Source organism: Haliotis rubra, unplaced genomic scaffold (assembly GCF_003918875.1).
Source record: "Haliotis rubra isolate DU_JTF1 unplaced genomic scaffold, ASM391887v1 Scf1396, whole genome shotgun sequence".
NCBI lineage: Eukaryota > Metazoa > Mollusca > Gastropoda > Lepetellida > Haliotidae > Haliotis > Haliotis rubra.
In genome coordinates this window covers 123,521-149,547 of record NW_025765332.1, presented here as the reverse complement: position 1 = coordinate 149,547, position 26,027 = coordinate 123,521, and the positions used below count along the sequence as shown (strand labels likewise).

Here is a 26,027-nt window from a genome sequence, read left to right as displayed (position 1 = left end):
ACATAATCATCTAACCTTCTTGAGGCCACTGTGAGAGAACCAGCACCTACCATTACACTTTGGCAGTGAAGCTCACCCTATTCACAGTACTCAGGGAGCAGGCTTCAACAGTACTGACTGACTGACTGAGTATGGTTTTACGCCGCTTTTAGCAATATTCCAGCAACATCACGGCGGGGGACACCAGAAATGGGCTTCACACATTATACCCATGTGGGGATTCGAACCCGGGTCTTCGGCGTGACGAGCCAACACTTTAACCACTAGGCGCTTCAACAGTAGACAGCAGACAAAACACAAAGCTACTTTTTGATTTCACCATGTTACAAACAATATTCACATTATTGATCATCATAAATATATCCATGGCATGAAATTACATGAAACAGATAGAGTGAAAACATTTCATCTATGTGAATGAAACCCATGTTATTTACAAATGACTGGCTCATCCAACTCATACAATGCTTGAAGATTCTTCATAAAATACTCCATTCAATCACAGCATTACCAAAAGTTAAACAGTAATGCACTTAAAATGCGAATCAAGTATATACCATGTTCTCAGTCACACTGGAGATATTTTATAGACAGTCTTTCTCCATCGTCTTCTCCGCTCTCGTCGCACTCCCCTTCTTCCTTCTCCTCCTCTGCAGAAGACATCTCCTCGTTTTCCTTGTCCACAACCATGTGCTTCTCCTCCCCACTCTCTTCCTGATCATCTTCTTCCTCAGACCCCCCCTGTCCTTCAGATTCCTCACTCCTGCCCTCTATACTACCCCGAACACTACTGCTGATGCTCCCCGCCCTGCTCCCTGGAACACTTCCCTCCCCACTGTCCTCGTCTGACTGGTCCTTCTGTTCAACGTGGTCCATTCCCTCACTAACACTCTCCTGCTCCTGGTCGTCTTCTTCACCTTCCTGCCTCCCTTCACCAACATCCTCTTCCTCCTCTGATACTTCCCTCTGCTGCACATGGTCCATTCCAGCAGAAACATCCTCACACCCGCTGCCCTGGTCCACCTCCTGCCCATCACTGTCCCCATCACCTTGACCATCTAGATCTGTTCCACTTCCGTTGCTCGGTACCATCATCCCCCTATTCTTCTCATCCCTACACTCGGTCCGATCATTGCTATCCTGCAGCTCCATTCCATCCTCATTATGTTCTGTCCAATCCCTACCTTGTTCTGTACTGTCCTTACCGGCCTCACTATCCTTACGATGTTTAGTTCTCTTCTCATTCTTATGATCACTCCGATGGCCTGTCCGCTTCCTTTTCCCCCTTGTCTTCTGGCAAGTCTGTTTTCGTCCACGTTTCCCGAGTCGTTTCTCCTCCAGCTTGACTAGCCTTCGAAGCAGCCTCAGTTTTTCCTGTTCCACACATAATCTCCGTCGCTCCACTGAGAGTCGCTTTCGTTCTACTCTCAGTCGCTGGTGGCCGATGTCCGCTGTGATGTGGCTAACTGTAGATGCTGTGTCCGCACTGTCTTCTTGAGAAAGTTTTGATTTCTGAAAGAGCAGGACAGTCAATATAACATCAGATACTGGCATGGCTAGATATTAGCAAAAGGACAGAGCTTGCATTTGGAGCAGATTAACATTAGAAGTATTATCTAAGCCACCAACATAACTGGTGTACAAAATCTTTCATGCTTCCAGAAACAGAACCACTACTTCTTAAAAAACTTAAGGATTATCAAATTAAATAACTGTGTTGCAAGTGCATGCAGAAATAAGTTTGTTCCTTGCGATCAGCAATATTCCAGCTATATCAATATAGTAATCTGTAAATAATTAAGTTTATACCAAACAATCCAGTGTTTGACATCAAGAGCACTGATCTTCACAGTTGGGCTGCAATGACAAACCTCAACCTAGTCTGACCACCCAATCCCTTTAGTTACCTCTATGGACAAGCATGGGTTACTGAAGGCCAAATTCTAACCTGGATCATCACTGGGGCTTTACCAAGTTTTTATATTATTTTATATTTACCTTGGGACTGCACGAGTCAGCTTGTGACACCACAGACTCAATTTTCCACCCATTGACTTGTTCCTCAGGGACACAGACACTGTCCTTCTCATTATTCTTTGACGGTTTGTCGAGTCTCACTTCATAATTATGGTCAATAGCAGCGTAATTTGCTATCTCACAAGTGTCCCCATCAGTAATCTCTAACACCCGCCAGTCATTCCTTGTCAGAATATTAGGAGCTGACTTAATGTTATCCCTGATCTTATCAGTTGAAATTGACACAACTTGAGGTTTGTCGCCGCCATCGTTGGAATTAGAAGCATCCTCGTTAGACAGCTTCGTATTCATATTCGCCCCATGATCGGCTGGCTCCTCAACACCTACAATGTCGTCACTGTCCGCTTGTGTTGCCATGTCAGATTTCTCAGCCTCAGTCTGACCTCCATTTGTGCCGAGGATCGACAACAATTTTGAATGTGATTTGAAAAAATTTGGTGATTCTGATTTTTCACAGTCGATTTCACCAGTGTCAAACTCATCACCATTTTCAGTCATCTGGTTTACTTTCAGCTGCTCCAGCAAACTCTCTTGCAAAGCACGTTTCTTCTTGGCCGTGGACTGAAGATCGTACCACTTCTTTTTAACTTCGTCAACACTACGTTGGACGCCAGCACGCACACTGTTCACTCTGGCTGTGATTTCTTTCCACCTACATCTCTTTTTGTCATTTACAGCTGCAGCCGTCAGTTTGGACAAAAGCAGGGACTTGTTTTTCTTCACCTCGTCCAACAAAACTGACGTTTCCTGACAGGAGAACTTGCCCTTTCTTCTTCGCGGAATATGAACTGTTCAGGGGCCTCCTGTGTCTGTCAAGGAATTAAGATGAGCAATTAAGAACATAAAAACATGTTATTGTAAATGTTACAATAAACTGTATATTCATGAATACTTATCGTGTCTCTCACTGAGCTATTCTCTTTATTCTTCCAAACAATGTCTGACCCGTTTCCAGATTAATAAATACACCTCACTCGAACACATCTCTGTTGGCGCCATAGAGCCCATTGTTGTACTGACGGCTCAGTCAGCTCTTGTGCCCATTGTGTCCATGGTAACCAGGCTTGAGTACAGGGCAGTGGAGATGGATGGGTGGGAGTTTTTCTTGTGCGATAGGATAAGTAATCGCAACTGCACAATCTATTATAAAATTTACTAACCTTCAAAAAACTTATCTTTAACTGTGCATTTATGCAAAGGTAGGTAGGAACAGGACAATGTCTTGAATGTGTTGGGAAAACTTGTAAAGGGTATGATTGGAATTTGAAGATTATCCCGAGACCACTTGCAGCTAACTATACACTATGATCAGCCCATATTTCCTCATCTGCTTCTCTACCAAACATTTTGACTGTCAAGATATCACATCAGTTAACTATTCATGTCCACTTATCACTGTTAAAAACAAACATAAAAATGCCTCGTCTCACAAGTTACTGAAGCTGGTATTTTAATTATTGTACAAACTTCATGATAACAATGGTTCAAGCATCTGTATCGAAACATCGCACTCACGAAATAAAGAAGTTGTTATCCATAAAGTTCTATATTTTACATCCCTGCTTCTAAAATGCCACTCAAAGATGGTAATTTCATGTCTTAATATAACATGAAATCTTTAGCACTGTGTAGTGTGTACAACCTTTATAAAACTATGAGATATTGAATTAAAGAAAACTCATGACATATGCTCACAATAACATCATGACATGCAAAGATTGACTTAAAAACATAACATGACAAAAAAACAAACAAAAAAACACCACCTATACACGATTACATATCTGATTCATACTCGCAATGTATGCCTGAAATGGTATATTCTTATTATCCTGGTCAATGGATCACTGTGCACTATTATTATTCTCAGCTCCCTGGGGAATATACAAGAAGGTTCACAGTCACAATACCATATAATACTATTGAGCACTTATTCTCTTCAGGATGAACAGAGGCATATTTTAAACAAAACTGCTTGTCGAGGGAAACACCTCGTGTGCTAGTAATTTTAAGGGTGCTTTAATCATTTACCAACCTGGCAATCCTGACTATTACTGTCAAAGTCAACATTGTTCCCAGTGTCCACATGTCCCCGCCTATCTTTGTGTCCTTTGTCTCTGGGACCATCACCGGGTGTAGATGACAGATCGTGACTGTCCATGCTTGAAAACACCCGCTCGTCTATACTGGCCACGTTTTCTATTACAAGTGGCGAGTCGACCGTCGTTGGCGCTGCTGGAGGTTCCTTCTTCAAGTTGATGACATCGACGACTTTCTTCACACCAATGTGGTGGCCATCTTCAACTTGTACAATAATAATGCCACTGTCCAGATTGTCTCCTTCTGGGTCGGTGTCGTCCCCGGGGGAATTGGGGAGGCTGCACTTGTGCTTTTCTTCATCATAAACTTCATCATCTGAATGTGGATTTTCCGGATGGGCATCCTGCAAATTGTCACAGTGCTTCTGACATTGATCTGAGACACTTTTAATCTTTTGAATTTTACTTATTTTACAAAAGAGGTGAAGTTTGCGTTTAGGGATACGTCCATGCAACAAGCCAAGGGAGTTAACTATATTGATTGGGACATGGAAACCTCAAACATATTTCAGATAACTCAAAAAGACTTAAGAACATTCAAATAAGACCTAGAGCAATCAAAAAGAATTTACGGAATGCACTAAGAGACATTAAAAAGAACGTAGGAAACAAAAATATAGCAGTCGAAAGTAACCACTACAACTGAATGCCTGCAGATGAAAAACTGGTAATCATTTTATTTTTTCTACTGCTATTTTCTTGTGGACACTTACATGTTTTGTGGCGGCCATCCCTTCTTGTTTAAGCTGGAATTCACAAATAAAATAGAAATGACGTAATAATCAGAAAGATTCAAATTACTGCATCTAACTTGACTGACATATATAACATAAAATCTAACAGATACTCTGCATCTCTGTTTGGTTTAAACATATTTTTATTCCGTCAATAGAGAAACCTGGATAGGCGAACAAGCCAACTGGCTTATATAAACGCCGCTCCAGTACACGGTTCCAATATAGCTGGATACATATTTGAAATAGTCCGACAAGAAAAGAATACTACTGAAACAAAATTACACTCAGAAAAATGATTGAATAATAAATATTTGGTTATGGTGTTGGTTGTGCCTATGCCGCGAATAAGTTATATCTTGTCTTGCATTGAATATACATGTATATGTAGAGGTAATAATCACTGGAAGCCTTACTTTTAGAAATGAACTGGTGTAATGAGTTGAGAATGTCTGCAATTTGTTGAGTTATCCAATGCACCGATAAATTTTCACATCGTAAGAATATAAAAATAAATCGTTGTTCTTAAATTTTGATAGTTCCGACATGTAAAAGGTAGTGAATGATGTCTTCGTTATAATGACCACATGAACACTTAGCTGTTTCTGATATATGTCGATTATATCTGTCTGCGTTCAGATCACTACAGCCGAGCTTGTGGCGACAATGGATGATTTGACAAAATCTAGTCCCAAAATTTAAATCAAAGCAGTTGTCAGTTTCTGTTGGATTTATCATGGTTTTAAACTGCCTCACGAAATATAGCGTTTACAGCTCCATAGGGCAAGGAATTCCACGACATAATCGCTTTCGGTAAAATGACTGAGAAAATCTTTGGGTTCTACAGTTAGTAGTTTGAATGGAAGTACTATCTCTAAGATTATAGTTGCTTTGTTGAAATACTCTACCTGGTACAAGATCATTCAGATAATCAGGAGTCAGGCGATGAACATAAGTTTAGAGCGATATCTGTCTTTGTTTCAGGGTTATAGAAAGTTATAAGTTTAGGTGCCATATCAAGTATCTTTTGTTTCAGTGTGCTATAATTAGTTTCCTTGTATGTTTTATCATGACTTGGTGCCCAGGATGTATGAGGCAATGAAGTATCTCTGCTTGAATGTCAAGACAACACTTCATGTTGTGTTCCACACATGTATGTTGTGTTCCACACATGTACTTGGTGCAGATACCAGGATGTATGAGGCAATGAGCGAGCATGTTGTGTTCTACAGATGTACTTGGTGCAGATACCAAGATGTATGAGGCAATGAGCGAGCATGTTGTGTTCTACAGATGTACTTGGTGCAGATACCAGGATGTATGAGGCAATGAGTGAGTATGTTGTGTTCTACAGATGTACTTGGTGCAGATACCAAGATGTATGAGGCAATGAGGGAGCATGTTGTGTTCTACATATGTACTTGGTGTAGATACCAGGATGTATGAAGCAATGAGCGAGCATGTTGTGTTCTACAGATGTACTTGGTGCAGATACCAGGATGTATGAGGCAATGAGCGAGCATGTTGTGTTCTACAGATGTACTTGGTGCAGATACCAGGATGTATGAGGCAATGAGCAAGCATGTTGTGTTCTACAGATGTACTTGGTGCAGATACCAGGATGTATGAGGCAAAGAGTGAGCATGTTGTGTTCTACAGATGTACTTGGTGCAGATACCAGGATGTATGAGGCAATGAGCGAGCATGTTGTGTTCTACAGATGTACTTGGTGCAGATATCAGGATGTATGAGGCAATGAGCGAGCATGTTGTGTTCTACAGATGTACTTGGTGCAGATACCAGGATGTATGAGGCAATGAGTGAGCATGTTGTGTTCTACAGATGTACTTGGTGCAGATATCAGGATGTATGAGGCAATGAGCGAGCATGTTGTGTTCTACAGATGTACTTGGTGCAGATATCAGGATGTATGAGGCAATGAGCGAGCATGTTGTGTTCTACAGATGTACTTGGTGCAGATACCACGGTGTTTAAGGCAATGAGTGAGCATGTTGTGTTCTACAGATGTACTTGGTGCAGATACCACGGTGAATAAGGCAATGAGTGAGCATGTTGTTTTACGTTGCATAAAGCAATATTCCAGCAATATCAGACACCAGAGTTAGTCAGTTTAGTTTCACACATTGTACCCATGTAGGGAATCGAACCCGTGTCTTCGGTGTGAAGAGTGAATGCTTTAACCACTAGGCTATCCCACTGTCCCCACACCAGAAACAGGCTTCCCACATTGTACTCATCTTAGAGTGATTGGCAGTATACATCCCCTAATTACCACAGAATCTGCTCATTCCCTTGTCCATGCTTTAATTCTCAGCAGACTAGATTATTGTAACAGTCTCTTGGACTCCCTGACACTCTACTTGACAGACTACAAAAAGTCCAAAATACAGCCACCCGCATCGTCAGCCGTACTTCCAAACACAGTCACATTACCCCAGTTCTAAAGCAGCTCCACTGGTTACCTGTGAGAGCCAGGATTCAATTCAAGACACTCTGCCTCACATACAAGTCCCTTCACGGCCAGGCTCCACCCTACATTGGAGATCTGATCAACCCCTACAGTCCATCACGCGAACTTCGTTCACAGCAGCAAAACCTTCTGACAGTGCCGAACTACAAACTTAAAACCTTTGGATACAGAACTTGTCTGTCTTGTGAAACTCTATCCCATTTGACCTCAAACACTCTGAATCTCTGGACTCTTTTAAATCAAATCTCAAAACCTACCTCTTTGCTAAATATTACCCTCAATAGCCTTTATTGTTTATGTATTATGCACCTATTCATTGTAGTTTTCTTTCTTTGTATATATAATGTATTTATTTTAAGGTACTTATGTAGCGCCAAGAGCATGCTTCTGAGCGTGGATATATGCTCGTTATAAATATGCACTATTATTATTATTATGTGGGGAGTTGAACCCTCGTCTTCAGCATGACGAGTGCTTTAACCACTAGGCTACCCCCCTTCCCCCTAAAAGCAACTAAAAGTAAAAAGGATTGCTGCACTCCCTTAAGTTATTTCCTAAAGACCTCTCAAAATAAATTTATAAAAGCATGTTTAAAATATCAATTTTCCATAATTGTGGATAGATAAATATATCATTGTGGTTAGATAAATATATCATTGTGGATAGATAAATATATCATTGTGGACCGATAAATATATCATTGTGGATAGATAAATATATCATTGTGGTTAGATAAACATATCATTGTGGTTGGATAAATATATCATTGTGGTTGTTATCATTGTGGTTGGATAAATATATCATTGTGGTTAGATAAATATATCATTGTGGATAGATAAATATGTCATTGTGGTTAGATAAATATATCATTGTGGTTAAATAAATTGTGGTTAGATAAATATATCATTGTGGTTAGATAAATATATCATTATGGTTAGATAAATATATCATTGTGGATAGATAAATATATCATTGCGGTTAGATCAATATATCATTGTGGATAGATAAATATATCATTGTGGATAGATAAATATATCATTGTGGTTAGATAAATATATCATTGTGGTTAGATAAATTGTGGTTAGATAAATATATCATTGTGGTTAGATAAATATATCATTGTGGATAGATAAATATATCATTGTGGTTAGATAAATATATCATTGTGGTTAGATAAATATATCATTGTGGTTAGATAGATAAATAAATCATTGTGGTTAAATAAATATATCATTGTGGATAGATAAATATATCATTGTGGTTAGATAAATATATCATTGTGGTTAGATAAATATATCATTGTGGTTAGATAAATATATCATTGTGGTTAGATAAATATATCATTGTGGTTAGATAGATAAATATATCATTGTGGTTAAATAAATATATCATTGTGGATAGATAAATATATCATTGTGGATAGATAAATATATCATTGTGGATAGATAAATATATCATTGTGGTTAGATAAATATATCATTGTGGATAGATAAATATATCATTGTGGTTAGATAAATATATCATTGTGGTTAGATAAATATATCATTGTGGATAGATAAATATATCATTGTGGTTAGATAATTATATCATTGTGGATAGATAAATATATCATTGTGGTCAGATAAATATATCATTGTGGTTAGATAAATATATCATTTTGGTTAGATAAATATATCATTGTGGATAGATAAATATATCATTGTGGATAGATAAATATATCATTGTGGATAGATATCATTGTGGATAGATAAATATATCATTGTGGATAGATAAATATATCATTGTGGTTAGAGATTAACAAAGCAACTGTTGCAACAGAAGAGTCATAATATTTTATTCCTAAAAATTGGACAAAAAAGCTCCCATAGCATACATGCTATTAGCCTAAAACTTATACGAGAGTCATGTTTGGGACTTATTAATCTAATTTAATCATCACTGCTGGCCTCATTGTCCTTGTAATCATTACTTTTAGGCCAGGCTTCCATTTGTTTTCTTACCCCCTGTTATTAGTGTTATATGCCACTATTGTTACCTCATCAACTATGAGGGGCGGTGGGGTAGCCTAGTGGTTAAAGCGTTGGCTCGTCACGCCGAAGACCCGGGTTCGAATCCCCACATGGGTACATTGTGTGAAGCCCATTTCTGGTGTCCCCCGCCGTGATGTTGCTGGAATATTGCTAAAAGCGGTGTAAAACCAAACTCAGTCAGTCAGTCAGTCAGCCATCAACTATGCCTGGATTAACAATCCCTGGCTTCCACTTGTCCTTCCACCAAGTTAGTGCTAATTATATCCCCACCTGGCTTCTATTTGTTTTTCTTATCGCTTGTTAAATTGCCACCTTTGTTATCTTAATCATGCCTGGATTAACAATCCCTGGCTTCCACTTGTCCATCTACCAATTAACTACCGGTTTCCCTTCTTATCTCATAACTGTTGTTGTTTTAACATGTACATATACAGCTGTCTGTTCCTAATTGTTTCATTCACCTGATGAAGGAGTAAGAATATACTTCGAAACGTTGTGACCCTTCACAATAAAGAAGTTGACATCCATAAAATTCTTGCCTTTTTTGTCATGTTTGTTGTTGAAAACTGCAGTCAGTAAATACTCAAGTATGGAGCAGACAATCCAGTGCCTGATGTATATGCAGTGTCCATTACTTCAAGGAATGAAGAGAATAATCAACCTCCTGTGACTGCCCACTTCACAGTCGGGCAATGGGTTATTTCAACCCCTGACAGACACTCATACATGTGCTCGCACACATGCACGCATGCATGCACACATACACACACACACATGCACACTCTAACTGCAACATGTCATGCCATGTTAAACCCCCTCAATGCCTCCTACCTTGCCTCCCTCCTTCCCTCCAAACATGGACACCTCGAAGTCTTCATCTGCCCGCTGCTGCTCCTCATCCTTCTGCTTGACGATGGACAGCACTCGACGGTTCACTCTATCAATTTCCGATTCACACCCTGGGTCATCATTTTCACCGGCCTCTATTTTCACTCGGAACTTACTTGCTCTTGTGAACAAGTCACTCCATTTCTTACGGACTTCGTTTAAAGTTCGAACTTCCTTGTTACAGCAAACTTTTTGGACTCTTTCGGCGACTTTCGCCCACTCTCTCCGTTTCTTTTCAGCGGTCCTCCGGTCCAAGTTTGGTGAAAAGATGATCCTCCTTCGTTTGTGTATTTCGTCCAGTAGAGCACTAGTTTCCGCTGTACTGAAGTTTACTTTCCTTGTCTTGGATGAAGCCTGCTTCCTCCGACTCACAGGTGTCCACTGAAAAATATACTATATATCATGTGAGGAAATGTGCCTGAATTAGAACAAGGGTAGCCTCTATAGCAAGCTTTACATGAACTGGATCCTCAAACCTCGATCTCATAAACATCTTACCTTAGTCCTAACTACCACTACAAGAAACAACAAATAAAGCACCTCTCATAACCAGGGTCCTTAATGCTAAGAAAACCCTACCGCCATTACTTCAGCACAGTGTAATAGATTAAATATATAACAGACTGTATATACTAGCCCAGTAGCCAGATGTAGGAATACCACTGCTATCAGATAGTGTAATAACAAGTCTTCATTTGTATCCTTCAGGTATCATCAAAATTTGTTGACATGCCATGTTCTTTATAATAGTTAGGACAGATATACAAATACCATGTTATCATCAGATAGCGAAATAACAGGACTTTATTATAGTACTGTCGGAAATAGAAAAAAATGTTTTTAGGCTGTTACTCTGTATCCCTAAAATTGACACAATTGCAAATAGCATATGTCGAAATAACCCACTTCGGCCTAACTGGGCGTTCAGTGGGATGCGTATTACGATATCCAGAAAAGCATGTTTACTCGTAAAATCGGGCAAAACTTAGAAAAAATACGAATAGCTGCTGAAAACAATAGATCAGACTATACATGGCAACGAGGTCGCTCAGCCAGGTATGACGACAGGCACAAGGGGTCATCTCAAAGATATTTTGTGCTTTTTCATGTGTGCTGACTATGTCTCATCTACTGATTAACATCTTACGTGTCTTTCTTTCATAAAGTTTATGTTGAGATATGTAAGAGAGTATGATACCCGAAAACCATAGAAACGCATTTTAGTATATAGGTGGCATGACCACCCGAAGATCGACAGGACTTGATATTATTTGTAAATTGTTATGACATGCCGTGTACCTCCCCAGTATAATTGCCCTAAAGGATTATCTTATCTTAGCTGATATCTCTATCCCCATGCCGACCCCAGGTTTTGCTTTTGAGGCGACCCCTCCTATCTGTTTCTTTTTATAGTGACAGTGAGACTGCATGGTAGCTACATCCTTAATAGTTTCGGCATAAAAGTTATTATTTTTTACGTCAGCTATCGTTTATCATGAATCTACGTCTAATTTCAAATTGGGCATTTACAAAGTGTCCTTTGTAATACAATATCGTCGCACACTAATTTGCATAAAGCCATGGTCTGTTCCGCATAAGTCTTTTTGGACTTAGAAAAAAACCGCATTGCTCATTTCTGCACTAATTTCACCTCAGTAAAGTCCTTTTTCTCCGTTTCCTATCTCTCTACCACTGAGACTGTAGTTAGGCCGAACTTAGTTTAACAGATATTTCACACTTTCACATATCAACTACATAAATTGAGATAAATGAGAAAATACAGTTTTTCTATTTCCGACAGTACTATTGTATTTTTTCACATTCTGTCCAATAAAAGGAAGGGTTAATTCCAACCTCGCTGCAGTTGCTGTCATTGTCATCATCAGCTTCCTCCTCTTCTTCAATCAGATCAATCTCATCCCGCTGATCATCATCGTTCATGCTGGAAGCCAGGACACGCTCCATGATGTCATGGTCGATACTGTTGCCGTCTTCAGTTCCCTCAAAGCTGATATTTGTCTGCAGAAGTATTCAGTATTTTTAATTACATATGAAATCCCTGTGTCGAAGTGGGGTGTCTCTAAACACTGGTTGTGTCAAATTGGGGTGTGTCTAAACATTGGTTGTGTCAAACTGGGGTGTGTCTATACATTGGTTGTGTCAAACTGGGGTGTGTCTAAACATTGGTTGTGTTTAACTGGGGTGTGCCTTAACATTGGTTGTGTCAAACTAGGGTGTGTCTAAACACTGGTTGTGTCAAACTTGGGTGTGTCTAAACACTGGTTGTGTCAAACTGGAGTGTGTCTAAACATTGGTTGTGCCAAACTTGGGTGTGTCTAAACATTGGTTGTGTCAAACTGGGGTGTGTCTAAACATTTGTTGTGTCAAACTGGGATGTGTCTAAACACTGGTTGTGTCAAACTGGAGTGTGTCTAAACATTGGTTGTGTCAAACTGGGGTGTGTCTAAACATTGGTTGTGTCAAATTGTGGTGTGTCTAAACATTGGTTGTGTCAAACTGGTGCGTGTCTAAACATTGGTTGCGTCAAATTTGGGTGTGTCTTAACATTGGTTGTGTCTTAACATTGGTTGTGTCAAATTGGGGTGTGTCTAAACATTGGTTGTGTGAAACATTGGTTGTGTCTAAACATTGGTTGTGTCAAACTGGGACATGTCAAAACATTGGTTGTGTCAAACCAGGGCACCTCTAAACATTGGTTGTGTCAAACTGGGGTGTGTCTTCACTTAAGTTGTGTCAAACCAGGGTGCATCTAAAGATTGGTTGTGTCAAATTGGGGTGTGTCTAAACATTGGTTGTGTCAAACTGGGGTGCATCTCAACACTGGTTGTGTCAAACTGGGGCGTGTTTAAACATTGGTTGTGTCAAACTGGGGTGTTTCTAAACATTGGTTGTGTCAAACTGGGGTGCACCCAAGCATTAGTTGTGTCAAACTGGGGTGTGTCTAAACATTGGTTGTGCCACATTGGGGTGTGTCTTAACACTGGTTGTGTCAAACTGGGGTGTTTCTAAAAATTGGTTGTGTCAAACTGGGGTGCATCCAAGCATTGGTTGTGTCAAACTGGGATGTGTCTAAACATTGGTTGTGTCACATTGGGGTGTGTCTAAACACTGGCTGTGTCAAACTGGGATGTGTCTAAACACTGGTTGTGTCAAACTGGAGTGTGTCTAAACACTGGTTGCGTCAAACTGGAGTGTGTCTAAACATTGGTTGTGTCAAATTGGGGTGTGTCTAAACATTGGTTGTGTCAAACAGGGGTGTGTCTAAACACTGGTTGTGTCAAACTGGAGTGTGTCTAAACATTGGTTGTGTCAAATTGGGGTGTGTCTAAACATTGGTTGTGTCAAACTGGGATGTGTCTAAACACTGGTTGTGTCTAAACATTGTTTTTTTGGCTGTTACTCAGTCTCCCTAAAATTTACACAATCGCAAATAGCATATATAAACTATATTTCACATATTAACTACATAAATTGTAGATATAAATGCGAAAAAACAGTTTTTGTCTATTTCCAACAGTACTTTAGTGGGACATTTGCCATTGTAGATAGAAATAACAAGGGAGACAATTCATTCACTCCATAATTTTAATGATTTTATCATTCAATTATAGCTGTTGAGTTGTTAATTGAAACACTGTTAATTCAATGAGATGACCATAAAAGTTATTAACTTGTAACTTTATATCTCAGTGACTGTCTGTTTTAATTTCAAATTAGTAGACATATTTTGACTTTCACCCTAGGATATAAAACTTGCCATTTTGTTTGGAAAGAACATGACTGGGATGTCTTGCTCTCAGATTCAACATCCACTATGGTGGCTGTGTCATTGACATTAAATGTTTCCGTTGCAATTTCTTAATTACAATTGCCATTATTTGACCCTGCAATGAATCTTCTGTCACTTTTTGATCTTTTTGTTTGGAAAAATGAAAGTATTCACGACTGTCGCTTCACAGCAGAAGGCGATTTTGCCCCCGACATTTTGTTTCAATAACTACCTTCAAATTCAGTTACCACCATTCGATATATTGAGGATACTAAACGACCCTCCGTGTAATACCATTTTCAGAAAAACGAGTTAATGATTCGATACTAAATCTTTCACGAGTTTAATAAAAATTGCATTTCATGGTAGCAAGATTAGTATTCTGCTTATTACTCTCCAACATAAATTGATAGAAATTGCCTACATAAAGGTGATGCTCAGCTTTCTGCAAGTCAAGCAAGGTCTAGACTCTAATACCATTGTGACAGAGATATTAGCAGAGATAATTGTAAACCATTATGACGTCATACGTCTAGCGGTATTACACTAGTGTTATATTGCCGTAAAAATATTACACCGCAGTATCTTCCACAGGCGAGTAATAAAGAAAATTACTGCTAAGGGGCGTAACTCTTAATATATAGCCACACAGCATGACTTGAATAAGCTACATATCATAAGCTCCATGCACTGATTTAGGCACCACACTGTTGGAAAGCATGTATAGCGCTGTGAGGATTACGAATGCCGATTGATTGCTAGAAAATGTGAAAACAAGTTGAAAATATTGGCAAGTTTGGCAGAGTATGTGTATGCATGATTGTTATGAGTCATTGGATTTTTATGGTGCGCCAACCGGACCCACAAGGTCAAGGAATAGTGCGTCATTTTTTACTACTATATGTCAGTGGTGCAAGGGCGCGGTCTAACATAGACTCTGGAGCTGCGGATAATTTCTTCATAAAAACTGATCAAAACGAAAACTTGAAACAGCACATCCCTGAGTAGCTAGACCATACCTCATCCAGCCGATCTAGCTCCATGTCCTCAACTCCTTGGGGAGTATCCCGGCCTTGCATACTGTCCGAGTTGGAGGCCGACTCCAGTAGCAGGGTCTCCATCTTCCTCCTCTTCTTCCGCCGAGCCAGACTCTGCATGTCGTTCCACTTCTTCCTCACTTCTTCCACTGTGCGGTAACTTCCTCTTCCTTTCTCGTTTACTTTCTTTGTGACCTCATCCCATGCAACTCTCTTCTTCTCATGGGTCACAGTGTCATTGTACTTAGCCAGAATGATCTTGCGCCACCTCTTAACTTCTTCCAGAAGAGTGTTCCTCTCAAGAATGCTGAAGTTGCTTTTCCTTTTGCGAGATGTCATGTCAAATGGAATCGGCGTCTGCAAATGAAGAGGCAAACATATGACTGGATCTGCTGAATTGTTTTCTTAGACAATCTAAACATGCTAAAGTTAGACCTGCTACAACCAACAGTATTCACTATGTCGCTATTGTTACTACATGTGACTGAGTGATCGACTGGGATAATATACTCATGGACTGACTGACTGACTGAGTATGGTTTTACGCCGCTTTTAGCAATATTCCAGCAATGTCCCATGGCGGTGGACACCAGAAATGGGCTTCACTCATTTTACCCATGTGGGGATTCGAACCCGGGTCTTCGGCGTGACGACCAACGCTTTAACTACTCGACTACCCCACCGCCCCTATACTCATGGAAACGAGTAAGGGAAAACATGAACGTACAAGAAACCTGGAAAAGAGTATTGGAACACTTGTACTTTCATGTGTTTATTATTCGTTTCGATGAGTATATCGCTCTCTCTCAAGACACATGAAACACAATGCCATGAAGTGACAAATACTTTCAAATCCTCTGCAAGTTCAATCACCAACCACATGTGTCGTCTATTTAAGAAGGTAATAGTTTAATAGTTTTGTAACCACTAGACATAAACCACTAGATAAAACAACAAACATTATAGGCAACGCCATGTCTTCAGAAACACTGTCTTGTCCTCAGATAGACTTAAACTGGGCAGTTTTCAAGATATTGAAAACTGAATGCAATAATATAAAAAATTAATAAGCAACTTTGGAGCTATTCGTTGTTCCAAACTAAAAATCGACATTATCTTCATAAATTGTAATTGGTTAAATGCAGAAAAGTAAACTTTTCTTAAACTAACTTATTATCATTCAATCTTTTTGGGGTATACATTTCAAATAATGATACAGTTAGTATTTAACATGAGCCTAACAACAAAAATTCTAGGAAAAATAGGACTAGCTCATTTCAATCCAATCGAAGCGATCGAAATATCTGTTACTAGGATGAAATGTTCCTTGTGGTTGTTTCTGATGTTATGGTAATGTTTCTATTACCCAGTTGTAAGCCTGTCTTATCAAATACAGAGTGACATTACTTTGTACACTTTGAAACGTGACTAATATTCATAACAAAACAGTAAGTGATGATGTCAAGTTTTTATTTAGAAATGAAATGTTCGTTACATTGTTACTTCCTATTTCAGATGGCTCTCAATATTAACATCATTAAGCCTGTGGCGGTTCTCTCAATTCAAGAGACATCATCAAGTCACATGATTATTGCAAGAATAGTATCAGAACAAGCCCTAGTTTCGAATACCCTGGTAACAAACATTTCAGTAACGGAGATTACATACTCTGACAAATCAAGCAGTAAGTTCCCATTAACCACACACAAGCTATGAATATTTTTTTACTTTTCCCATCTGACATACTTCATGTTCTACATGTAAGTTAAACTTTGTGAAAAAGAGCACAATTCCCTAATTTGGCAGTGGTAACGGACATTTAACTCTTATTTCTATGCATGTGGAATATTTTCTGTGTATTGTGATATGTCATGCAGAGAGATATTCTAAGCCCCAAATAATGACAAATACCATTAATGTAAACATAAATTGTATTCATTCGAAACAAATAGGTAAGGTTATGCTTTGTTCTACACATGTACATGTTAAGCTGAAAATTAGTCACGGACATTTCCTCAAAACTGGCGACATGGCATTAGTTCAAACTTATTTAACTAAAAAAGAATGCATTGGCTTAACAATTTTGCAGAAAATGATACTTTTGACCAATCAATGTCCTAATGTACTAACATCCAGGTATTTGCATACCAAGCTGCGTTAGGTTTAACTGCAAAGTAAGGTATTGCTACTGGCAAAAGTAACGAACATTTCAAATTGACCTAACCGCCTCCGTGGTGTAGTGGTTAGAGCATTCGCCCGGAGAGCGGAAGGTCGCGGGTTCGATCCCCGACCGCGTCATACCAAAAGACGTTAAAATATGGTACTTGTTGGTCCCTGCCTGGCGCTCGGCATTAATGGGTACATCAAAGGACTGGTCGGCTCGGGAGTCAGTATAATGTGTCTGAGTGGGGTATTCATGCTTCACTGCGGCATGGTATCTCAGTGAGCTAGCACTATAAAACCAGCTTCAGTCTGGGCTAGTACAAGCAGCCGCACTTACACATACACACGCATGCACGTCGTCATATGAGCGAAATATTCTCAAGTACGATGTTAAACCCAATTTCACCTCACCTCACCTCAAATTGACCTATTACCGTAACTGTAACAAATACACATGTAAGATATTGGACTGTTTATGTAAGATGGATGTTGGCCAGGTTGGCATCATCATAAAACCATACTGATAATAACATTTGCTATTTAAGTTTAAGAGAAGCATGGCGGCGACAGCATATGCACCCCGTTATTGAGAATGAGTGATACATCTAATAAGGCTGTTTGTGCAGATTGTAGACCACCTTAGATAGACATTTTATGTATGCAAGATGGCCTACCATCTCATAGACCAAAGGTGTGATCTACAAAACTCAGGGTCTCATCTAGACATACTCAGAGTCAGCATCAAGTGGCTGTAAAATTCCCCCTTTGGAATGAAAACAATCCCAATATCCTCAATATTTGCTAAAACAAAAAAACATTAAACAAATCCAATTTTGGACAATATCACAGTATTTTCCCCAGTTTGCCTGCCTAGTGGTTAAAGCGTTTGCTCGTCAGGCCGAAGACCCGGGTTTGATTCCCCACATGGGTACAATGTGTGAAGCCCATATCTGGTGTCCCCCGCTGTGATATTGCTAGAACATTGCTAAAAGCGGCGTAAAACCAACCCTCACTCAAACACTGGGTAAATCCCTGGCTTGAACTAGCTAATTCAGTCAACATGATAAACACATTGGAAGTGTCAGGTTATATCCTTATTGTAAGTCACCCAGAGGAATCCCCAGCATAGATTGAAACCTGTGAAGATCCGGGTTAGAATTGGTCCTCAGCAACCCATGCTTGTCGTAAGAGGCGACTTACGGGATCAGGTGGTCAGGCTTGCTGACTTGGTTGACACATGTCATCATATCCCAGTTCTGTATATCGATGCTCATGCTGTTTATCACTGGACTGTCTGGTCCAGGCTCGATTCTTTACAGACTGCCACCATATACAGTGGAAACCGCCTAGGTAAAGATCGCCTAACTAAAATACTTCTGAATTTAAAAACAACAACAATTCTTAAAACTCACATGTGTAACTATATTGACATTTTCCCCAAAACTGACTGCAAGTAGGTCTGTATTTCTATACTTGCAGATGCATATAGGTGATGTTACAGAGACATAATAATAATAATAATAACAAGCATTGTCACTAAGGTGACATAATCCCCCTCCACAAATTATCAAATCAAACTTATAGTTCGTCAGGGAGGAGTGCAGAAAAAGGGACAGCCAGAAGTTAGAAAAGCACGTGCACAAGAGTCGACAAAGTTATTGATTCGCGAACCTGTGCTGTCCCTTTCTCTGCACTCGTCCCTTGTAACAAATAGTGAACTGTGTCCATATTTTAATGATAGTTTGTTAAACAACTTTTTTATTTTTAGGACATAAATTCTGCAAACACCTCACAGAGTTGGTGTGATGTTTTGATTATGATCAGTGTTTCATTGAGTATTTTATGTTTATAAGTTTTCGAGTTAGACTGCAATTCATCGGTCCGCTTTTGAGCCAAACGGACTATAAAAAGTAATGAAAGTTTAAGATGAAGTTAAATGTCAACAAAAACATGGCCAGTCAACCTCTCTTGATATCTTCTTTTTAGTTGTTCAAACACACAAATATTTTCAAGACTGACTTTGACCTTGACATGAATGTCATAGTGTATGAAATATGTAAAAATGGTACTAAAGAAATTGCTTCTTGAAAAACATTCAAGGGAAGTCTTGAAAGTCTATGAAGAAAATCCAGTGAATTCAGGTTAACATGCTGAAAGTGTCACAGTGACCTTGAAAATTACGTGAAGGTCATCAAAATTGACTGGGCCCTGCACCTTCATTAGATGAAGCTTGGTGTCAAATATGAAAAAAATCCAGAGAAAGTTTTTTGCGATATCTTGCTGACTATCTTAACATGCAATTTAACATGCTGAAATCTTCAAAGTGTCCTTGTGACCTTGAAAATTAAGTGAAGGCCACTAAAATCGACTGGGCCTTGCACTTTCCCTAGATGAAGCTTGGTGTCAAATATGAAGAAAGTCCAGTGAATGGTTCTTGAGATATCTCGCTGACCATCTTAACATGCAGGTTAACATACTGAAATCTTCAAAGCGTCGCCATGACCTTGAAAATTAAGTGAAGGTCACCAAAATCGACTGGGCCCTGCGCCTTCCCTAGATAAAGCTTCTTCGTGAATATGAAGAAACTCTAGAGAGCGGTTCTTGAGATATCTTGCTGACAAGAGTAAAACGCTAAAGTCCCTTTGTGACCTTGAAATGAAGGTCAAGGTCACCAAACCTGACTGGGACTTTCTTATACTGTGATGGACCTAGGTACCAAATATGAAAAGAATCTAGTCAACAGTTCTTAAGATATTCTAATTCGTACCCATGGAAGTACAGACGGAGCCTAATACCATACTGGCTACATAAAGAAACTGTGCACACAGAAAATGCCTTCAGAATTGGAATACAACACAGTAAAGACGAAATGATATAGACACTTTATAAGCTGAAGTATCGGACCACAAGAAAATGTCAAAAGAACATGAACAATATCCGTAACAATGACGTCAGGAGTTCAAAATCGAGTAGGGGGTCCCACGACGAAGTCACAAAGTCAATAACGGGTATGACCACCGTGTGCAGTTCATCGAAGACGCATAGAGGCTACCAAATGAGCGTTGAAGGCCTGGGGAATGGTCTGGGACTTGGTCACGGCTGTCTGGAACCTGTATCTGAGATGAGTCACCCGAATCGATCTGTCCTGTCTTGGCGTCGTTACGTCGGGAACCCCCAGAACGTGGGTGGTCGGCGACATCATTACTGTTTCGATAATGCCTGACCAATGCAGATATCGTGTTGCGATGGCATTGGAAATGTGCTGCCACCTGTTGTTGGCTCATTCCTGCTCGAACCATTCCAATGGCTTCATGACATTGAGCAGATGTTAATCTTGGCATCATGTGCATGTGACTTCTCATGTGAATTTGTGAACGTTTGAATGACCAAAGATCAGGCTTTTCGACAGTGACAGCAATTTCAGAGTTTCCCATGTTGTGTGCAGCTGTATGCGGGCTGCACGTGCAGTAACACATTGCAAGGCCATAGGCCACCGTCAATGACGTCCGTCACCTGGCACGATGCATGAGTGTTTGATTGTCTCCAATACTTGCTATGTTCACAAATGTATTTATGTATAAAGACGATGTGTGCCTATATTTATATTTTCTGTGTGCAGTTTCTTTATGTGGCCAGTATATATCTCCTGCTTCGCACTAAACGCACGGCAGGGGATAATAATAATATAATATCTTCTCATGTCAATGCTGGACATAATGATAACACACACAGGATCAATACGGACACCACCATGTAATATGAACGTCCAAAACTGCCTTGCTATATTTGCATCAAAGAATGTTACATTTTCTTACTGTATGAAAACAAGTAGCTTTGCAGATCATCAATGAACTGGGTGTTTATTGTTTTACATACAATAAAACCGATGATACCACTTTGTTAATTAGAGTAGATGTTTATCATGACATGTTAAACAAAATATTCACCATTACAGATTACTATGTTCATATCCTTATTTGTCACTATGCCATTTTTACAGGCACTAAAATGAAACTCAAATTCAATATCCCTCTATTTGAAGATTTCAAGTGTTCTCTTGGAATGGAGAAGGACCCTATAGGCAAACGCTTTTAAAATATTCAATTCCTTTTATAATTTTAGTCTATATAAAAAATTCATATTCTGCCAAGCAACTGTGTGTTAATACTGTTATTTGCTAGGGCTACAACAAATGAGCTATGAGGCAAATATGGTACCTATAACTACTTAATGGTAACCATGGTAGAACCTACACTGAAATGTTGCCCCTTAGTCATGTTAATGGAGAACTTCATCCATATATCTCATACAGCCATATGGAAACGAATATGAATATTTCTTGGTGAATATTATAACATATCAGCAGATTATGTTGTTTTCATTATAATCCAGAAACACAAAAAATATATTATTCGACTAGTCATTATCATCATCGTGAGTATTCAGACTGTAGTAATTTAAAGATACCTCATAGCATCATCATCATCATCATCATTGTCAGTATTCAGACTGTAGTAATTTAAAGATACCTCACAGCATCATCATCATCATCATCATCCTGAGTATTCAGACTGTAGTAATTTAAAGATACCTCATAGCATCATCATCATCATCATCATCATAATCAGTACTCAGACTGTAGTAATTTAAAGCATCATCATCATCATCATCATCCTGAGTATTCAGACTGTAGTAATTTAAAGATACCTCATAGCATCATCATCATCATCACCATCCTGAGTATTCAGACTGTAGTAATTTAAAGATACCTCATCATCATCATCATCATCATCGTGAGTATTCAGACTGTAGTAATTTAAAGATACCTCATAGCATCATCATCATCATCATCATCCTGAGTATTCAGACTGTAGTAATTTAAAGATATCAAGATACCATCATATCATCATCATCATCATCATAGCATCATCATCATCCTGAGTATTCAGACTGTAGTAATTTAAAGATACCTCATAGCATCATCATCATCATCATCATCATCGTGAGTATTCAGTCTGTAGTAATTTAGAGATACCTCATAGCATCATCATCATTGTGAGTACTCAGACTGTAGCAATTTACAAATACCTATAATGTCACTGATACCAGAGTACAGATAATACTTCAATGATCAGTTTGTGAGACAGCAATACACCATAAATGAAACACGACAACTGTTATGAATTACTTCCTGTAATAGCAGAAGCAGCCTAGCACCACTTGTAAGCATAACACAACACAAAGACGTGGTGGTGGTTGGATGTCCCAACTAACATTTACTTTTCTACGGATAAAACGCTTTTGTCCTAAGATAATGATAAACATATGGGGCAAGAAGATTTAAGTTCTTACAGTGATTTCACAATATGTTAATATTTTTTGTAGTGTAACATGATATTGGTACCAGTGGTATTGTCAGTCTATATTGTGATACAAATTGAGGTATTATCAGTCAGTGTCGGGAGACGTAATGGTATGAATTGGAACACTGGGAATACTGGCTAAAAATATCACACATTTCCTTCTTAGTTGTCTCATATAAAATTTAACACACACAAAACTCATCACTAATGGATGTATCACCTCGAACAAAACACTGGATAATTTTTCTCTCAAGGATTGTCTGACTTTAACACTGTTGCAAACAAAAGGTGAAAATCAGAGTTTTGCCACCACTTTGTCCTAATAAAATAAAAATGTGACAATTTATGCAGAAAATATTATCTGCATTGACAACCAGTGTCAAATAATTTGGCTCCAGATAGATCTCAGTATGTATGACAACACAGACACATGAAAGACTAATTTCAAAACAAGCTTTTGGCAAACGCCATGTAACAGATATGATTTCAGCAACATAGTTTCCTTACCAGATTTACTATTTACACCCTAGGAGCATTCTCAGAGTGAAACACTACTGACTGACTGACTGAGTTAGGTTTTACGCCGCTTTTAGCAATATTCCAGCAACATCACGTCGGGGGACAACAGATATGGGCTTCACACATTGTACCCATGTGGGGATTCGAACCCGGGTCTTCGGCGTGACGAGCCAACGCTTTAACCATTAGGCTACCCCACCGCCCCAGTGAAACACTAATCACGCTAATGCCAATCACTGGGAAACAGTTAAAGTGTCCATAGAGTGATTATCACACATCATTACTGTAACTATCAGTCCCTCCTGGATTCCGCTGCAGATTTTTAAGAATTCTGCATTAAATTTATGTAATTTCTGCATCCCATTTTTCAAAATTCTGCAAAAGATTCTGCAGTTAAATACTTGAAAAAAAAAAAATGATATAGAATTTTAATTCTGTAAATGGTTTAAAGCTTCATGACATTCAAGGTACAGGCGGCAGCTCGTTTTTTCTTGCAAGATGTTTTATATAATTTAGAAAGACGATCTTACGAATGTGATCAGGAATGACATTACAAACTCCACAAAATATTGTTTTGTTTGATAAGTTATTTTGTAAGTTGAATCAAGATTGCCTATCAAACAAAACAATATTCCGCGGCAGAAAAATGGCAAATTCTGCAGGTATTCTGCATGAAAAAACTTTTTCCGTGGACCAGACGTTTTTCGGTATGAAAATGTATTTTCCACGATTTATTCTGCAACCGCGGAATCACGGAATCCAGGAGGCACTGAACTATTACTTGTAATCACCAGCTCTGAATTGGAGAAATAACAGGAAAAAGGCTTCAGAGCATAATCTTACATTATGCAATAAATGCACTTAAAAAAACAATGAATTCATAAAAAATTGTAACAGTAGGAAAATATATATGCCGAGAATCATTATTTTTTATGAGGAACATGAAATTTTTTGGGGGGGGCATCATGGATTCATCTATGATTTAAAAAACAATATATCATATTTGTTTGATAACATATTGTTCAAAATTAAGACATATCCTTCATATAAAAAGAATCATTTCATCTTCCACATCCTGAAAGAACAGTTTGTAGGAGCCTTGATTTCAGATATTCTGGGTCTACTGTCAGTTTACATATAGTCCACCACAGACACAAATACTGAGGATAAGGCATACTTCACTGACCAACGGGTATATGTTTTAATAGTCTGTGTTTTTGTCTGACTTAAGTAAAGTCCAATTATCAGTTGGCCTTAGATCTAATGTTCTGGGCTCCATGTGGATTTGTAAATTGTATTTCGAAGATGTATACATTTTTAATAAAATGACTTTACTTATGGGAAAAATATCTGTCTAACGAATGTATGAAGGCATTTTATATCAGCCCTTACATAAGGCAACATGTCACAAAAAAAACACTTATAAAAAACTCATGGAAGCGACATAGAATGAACAAATCTTTATCCAAAATAAAAAAACCTTAAATCATTTATCAGTAGTTTCAAAAACCTTTGGAAACATGGAAAGTCATAAAATTGATAAACGCTACATTTTTCTGATTTATTTAAAAAATGATAAGATAAAAATATATATATTTAGAATGCTTGTAATAATTTTAATTACCATAATGTCATGTTTCTCCATAACAAAATCAAATAAACAATGTAATGGTGTAAATGTGAAAATACAGACATTTCATCAAACATGATGTGGAAGTATAATTCTGTATAATGTAAAGTATAATAACCTGCAATGTTAATATTGGCAATGGAGAGATGTGCACAGCAGGACCCCCTTAACATTGACTTACCATAATCAGTATAGTCACATGACCACACTAGTCATAGCTGCTATAAACAAAAACACATAAATATTCATATATAAGTTTCATATGGGAATATTAATGATGAAAATGTAAACTGATCAATTCATTAAAGAAAGGACAGCTGATAAAACAACTTACTTCGGGGTAGTCATCCGTGGGGTCCTCAGGGGTGCCATCATAGCCCTTCCCATCAAAGTAAACAGGGAGGTTATCAAGTTCTTCGTCTGTTTTTTCCTGTTTAATCTGAATGTTTTCTGTCAAGGTGTCGAATTCGAATTCATCCGGCTCTTCCTGATATGATCTTTCATTCTGTAGCCATCTACCGCCACCCTCGGATTTCATGGCTATGACTCGCATTTCAAATTCATTTAATTCTTGCGTGCCTCTTGCAAATTTCCGTTTAGCTAAACACTGCATATCACCCCATTTTTTTCTCACCTCTTCCATCGTCCGTTCATCCCCCTCCCCGATACGATTTATTTTTGACGTGATGTCATCCCACAAAGCTCGTTTATGCTTCGCTGCGCACGATGGCGAAAGCAACACATCTTTATTCTTTTCGATTTCTTCTAAAAGCGTGTCTGTCTCAGAGTATGTGAAATTACTCTTCCTTTTCGTGAACGACGCTTTTAAAAGTGACACCATTTTCAGTTAGTAATATTGTAGTGAACTTGCGTGCTAACGGTGACAATAGCTGAACGTACGAATGAAAACATTGAATTCACATCAACGGCGAGTTACCTCCCTTCCACGTAGGACTACCTCTGTGTGCCAATCCGCATAGCGTCGGGCATTATGTAGGTTATTGAGTTGGCCGGGTCGTGGTTTCGGCGTGTGTGATACATCGGGAAAATGGCGAAGTCGCAATCAACATATCGTAAATCCGCTTCGTTGATTCCGTTTGTAACACATCCCACACTTCAGGACAGTGCTGTGGCCGCCTTCGTTCCTCACATTTCACCTCCTGAGATGTAAACAAGCCACTGTACGTTGAAGCCGCGCAAATCTCACCCCTTTATGCCGTCTCCCGCCTGTCATGATTAGAACCCA

At 38.8% G+C, this 26,027-nt stretch overlaps 2 protein-coding genes across 2 annotated transcripts; both read right to left on the bottom strand.

The window, feature by feature from the left end:
* Window positions 1-181: 181 nt before the first annotated feature.
* Window positions 182-2,761, bottom strand: LOC124268614 (cyclin-dependent kinase 11B-like). Its single transcript, XM_046703615.1, has 2 exons — window positions 1,999-2,761; window positions 182-1,512 (listed from the first exon to the last, which is right to left on the bottom strand). Exons 1-2 carry the CDS (start codon window positions 2,533-2,535, stop codon window positions 565-567), a joined length of 1,485 nt encoding a protein of 494 aa, XP_046559571.1. The 5' UTR covers window positions 2,536-2,761; the 3' UTR covers window positions 182-564.
* LOC124268613 lies at window positions 2,723-26,027 on the bottom strand. The gene is made up of 7 exons (XM_046703614.1): window positions 25,116-26,027; window positions 15,089-15,463; window positions 12,134-12,298; window positions 10,223-10,660; window positions 4,850-4,882; window positions 4,073-4,480; window positions 2,723-2,846 (listed from the first exon to the last, which is right to left on the bottom strand). Exons 1-7 carry the CDS (start codon window positions 25,620-25,622, stop codon window positions 2,757-2,759), a joined length of 2,016 nt encoding a protein of 671 aa, XP_046559570.1. The 5' UTR covers window positions 25,623-26,027; the 3' UTR covers window positions 2,723-2,756.

Bases quoted from the DNA above. Each gene is read 5' to 3' on its own strand.
- LOC124268614 (XM_046703615.1), bottom strand. From the start codon at position 2,535: ATGACTGAAAATGGTGATGAGTTTGACACTGGTGAAATCGACTGTGAA. The intron at 1,513-1,998 runs GTAAATATAAAA...CTGCTCTTTCAG, and splicing joins CTGACTCGTGCAGTCCCAAG to AAATCAAAACTTTCTCAAGA.
- LOC124268613 (XM_046703614.1), bottom strand. From the start codon at position 25,622: ATGGTGTCACTTTTAAAAGCGTCGTTCACGAAAAGGAAGAGTAATTTC. The intron at 12,299-15,088 runs GTATGGTCTAGC...ATACTTCTGCAG, and splicing joins AGCTAGATCGGCTGGATGAG to ACAAATATCAGCTTTGAGGG. The intron at 4,481-4,849 runs GTAAGTGTCCAC...GACAATTTGCAG, and splicing joins GGATGGCCGCCACAAAACAT to GATGCCCATCCGGAAAATCC.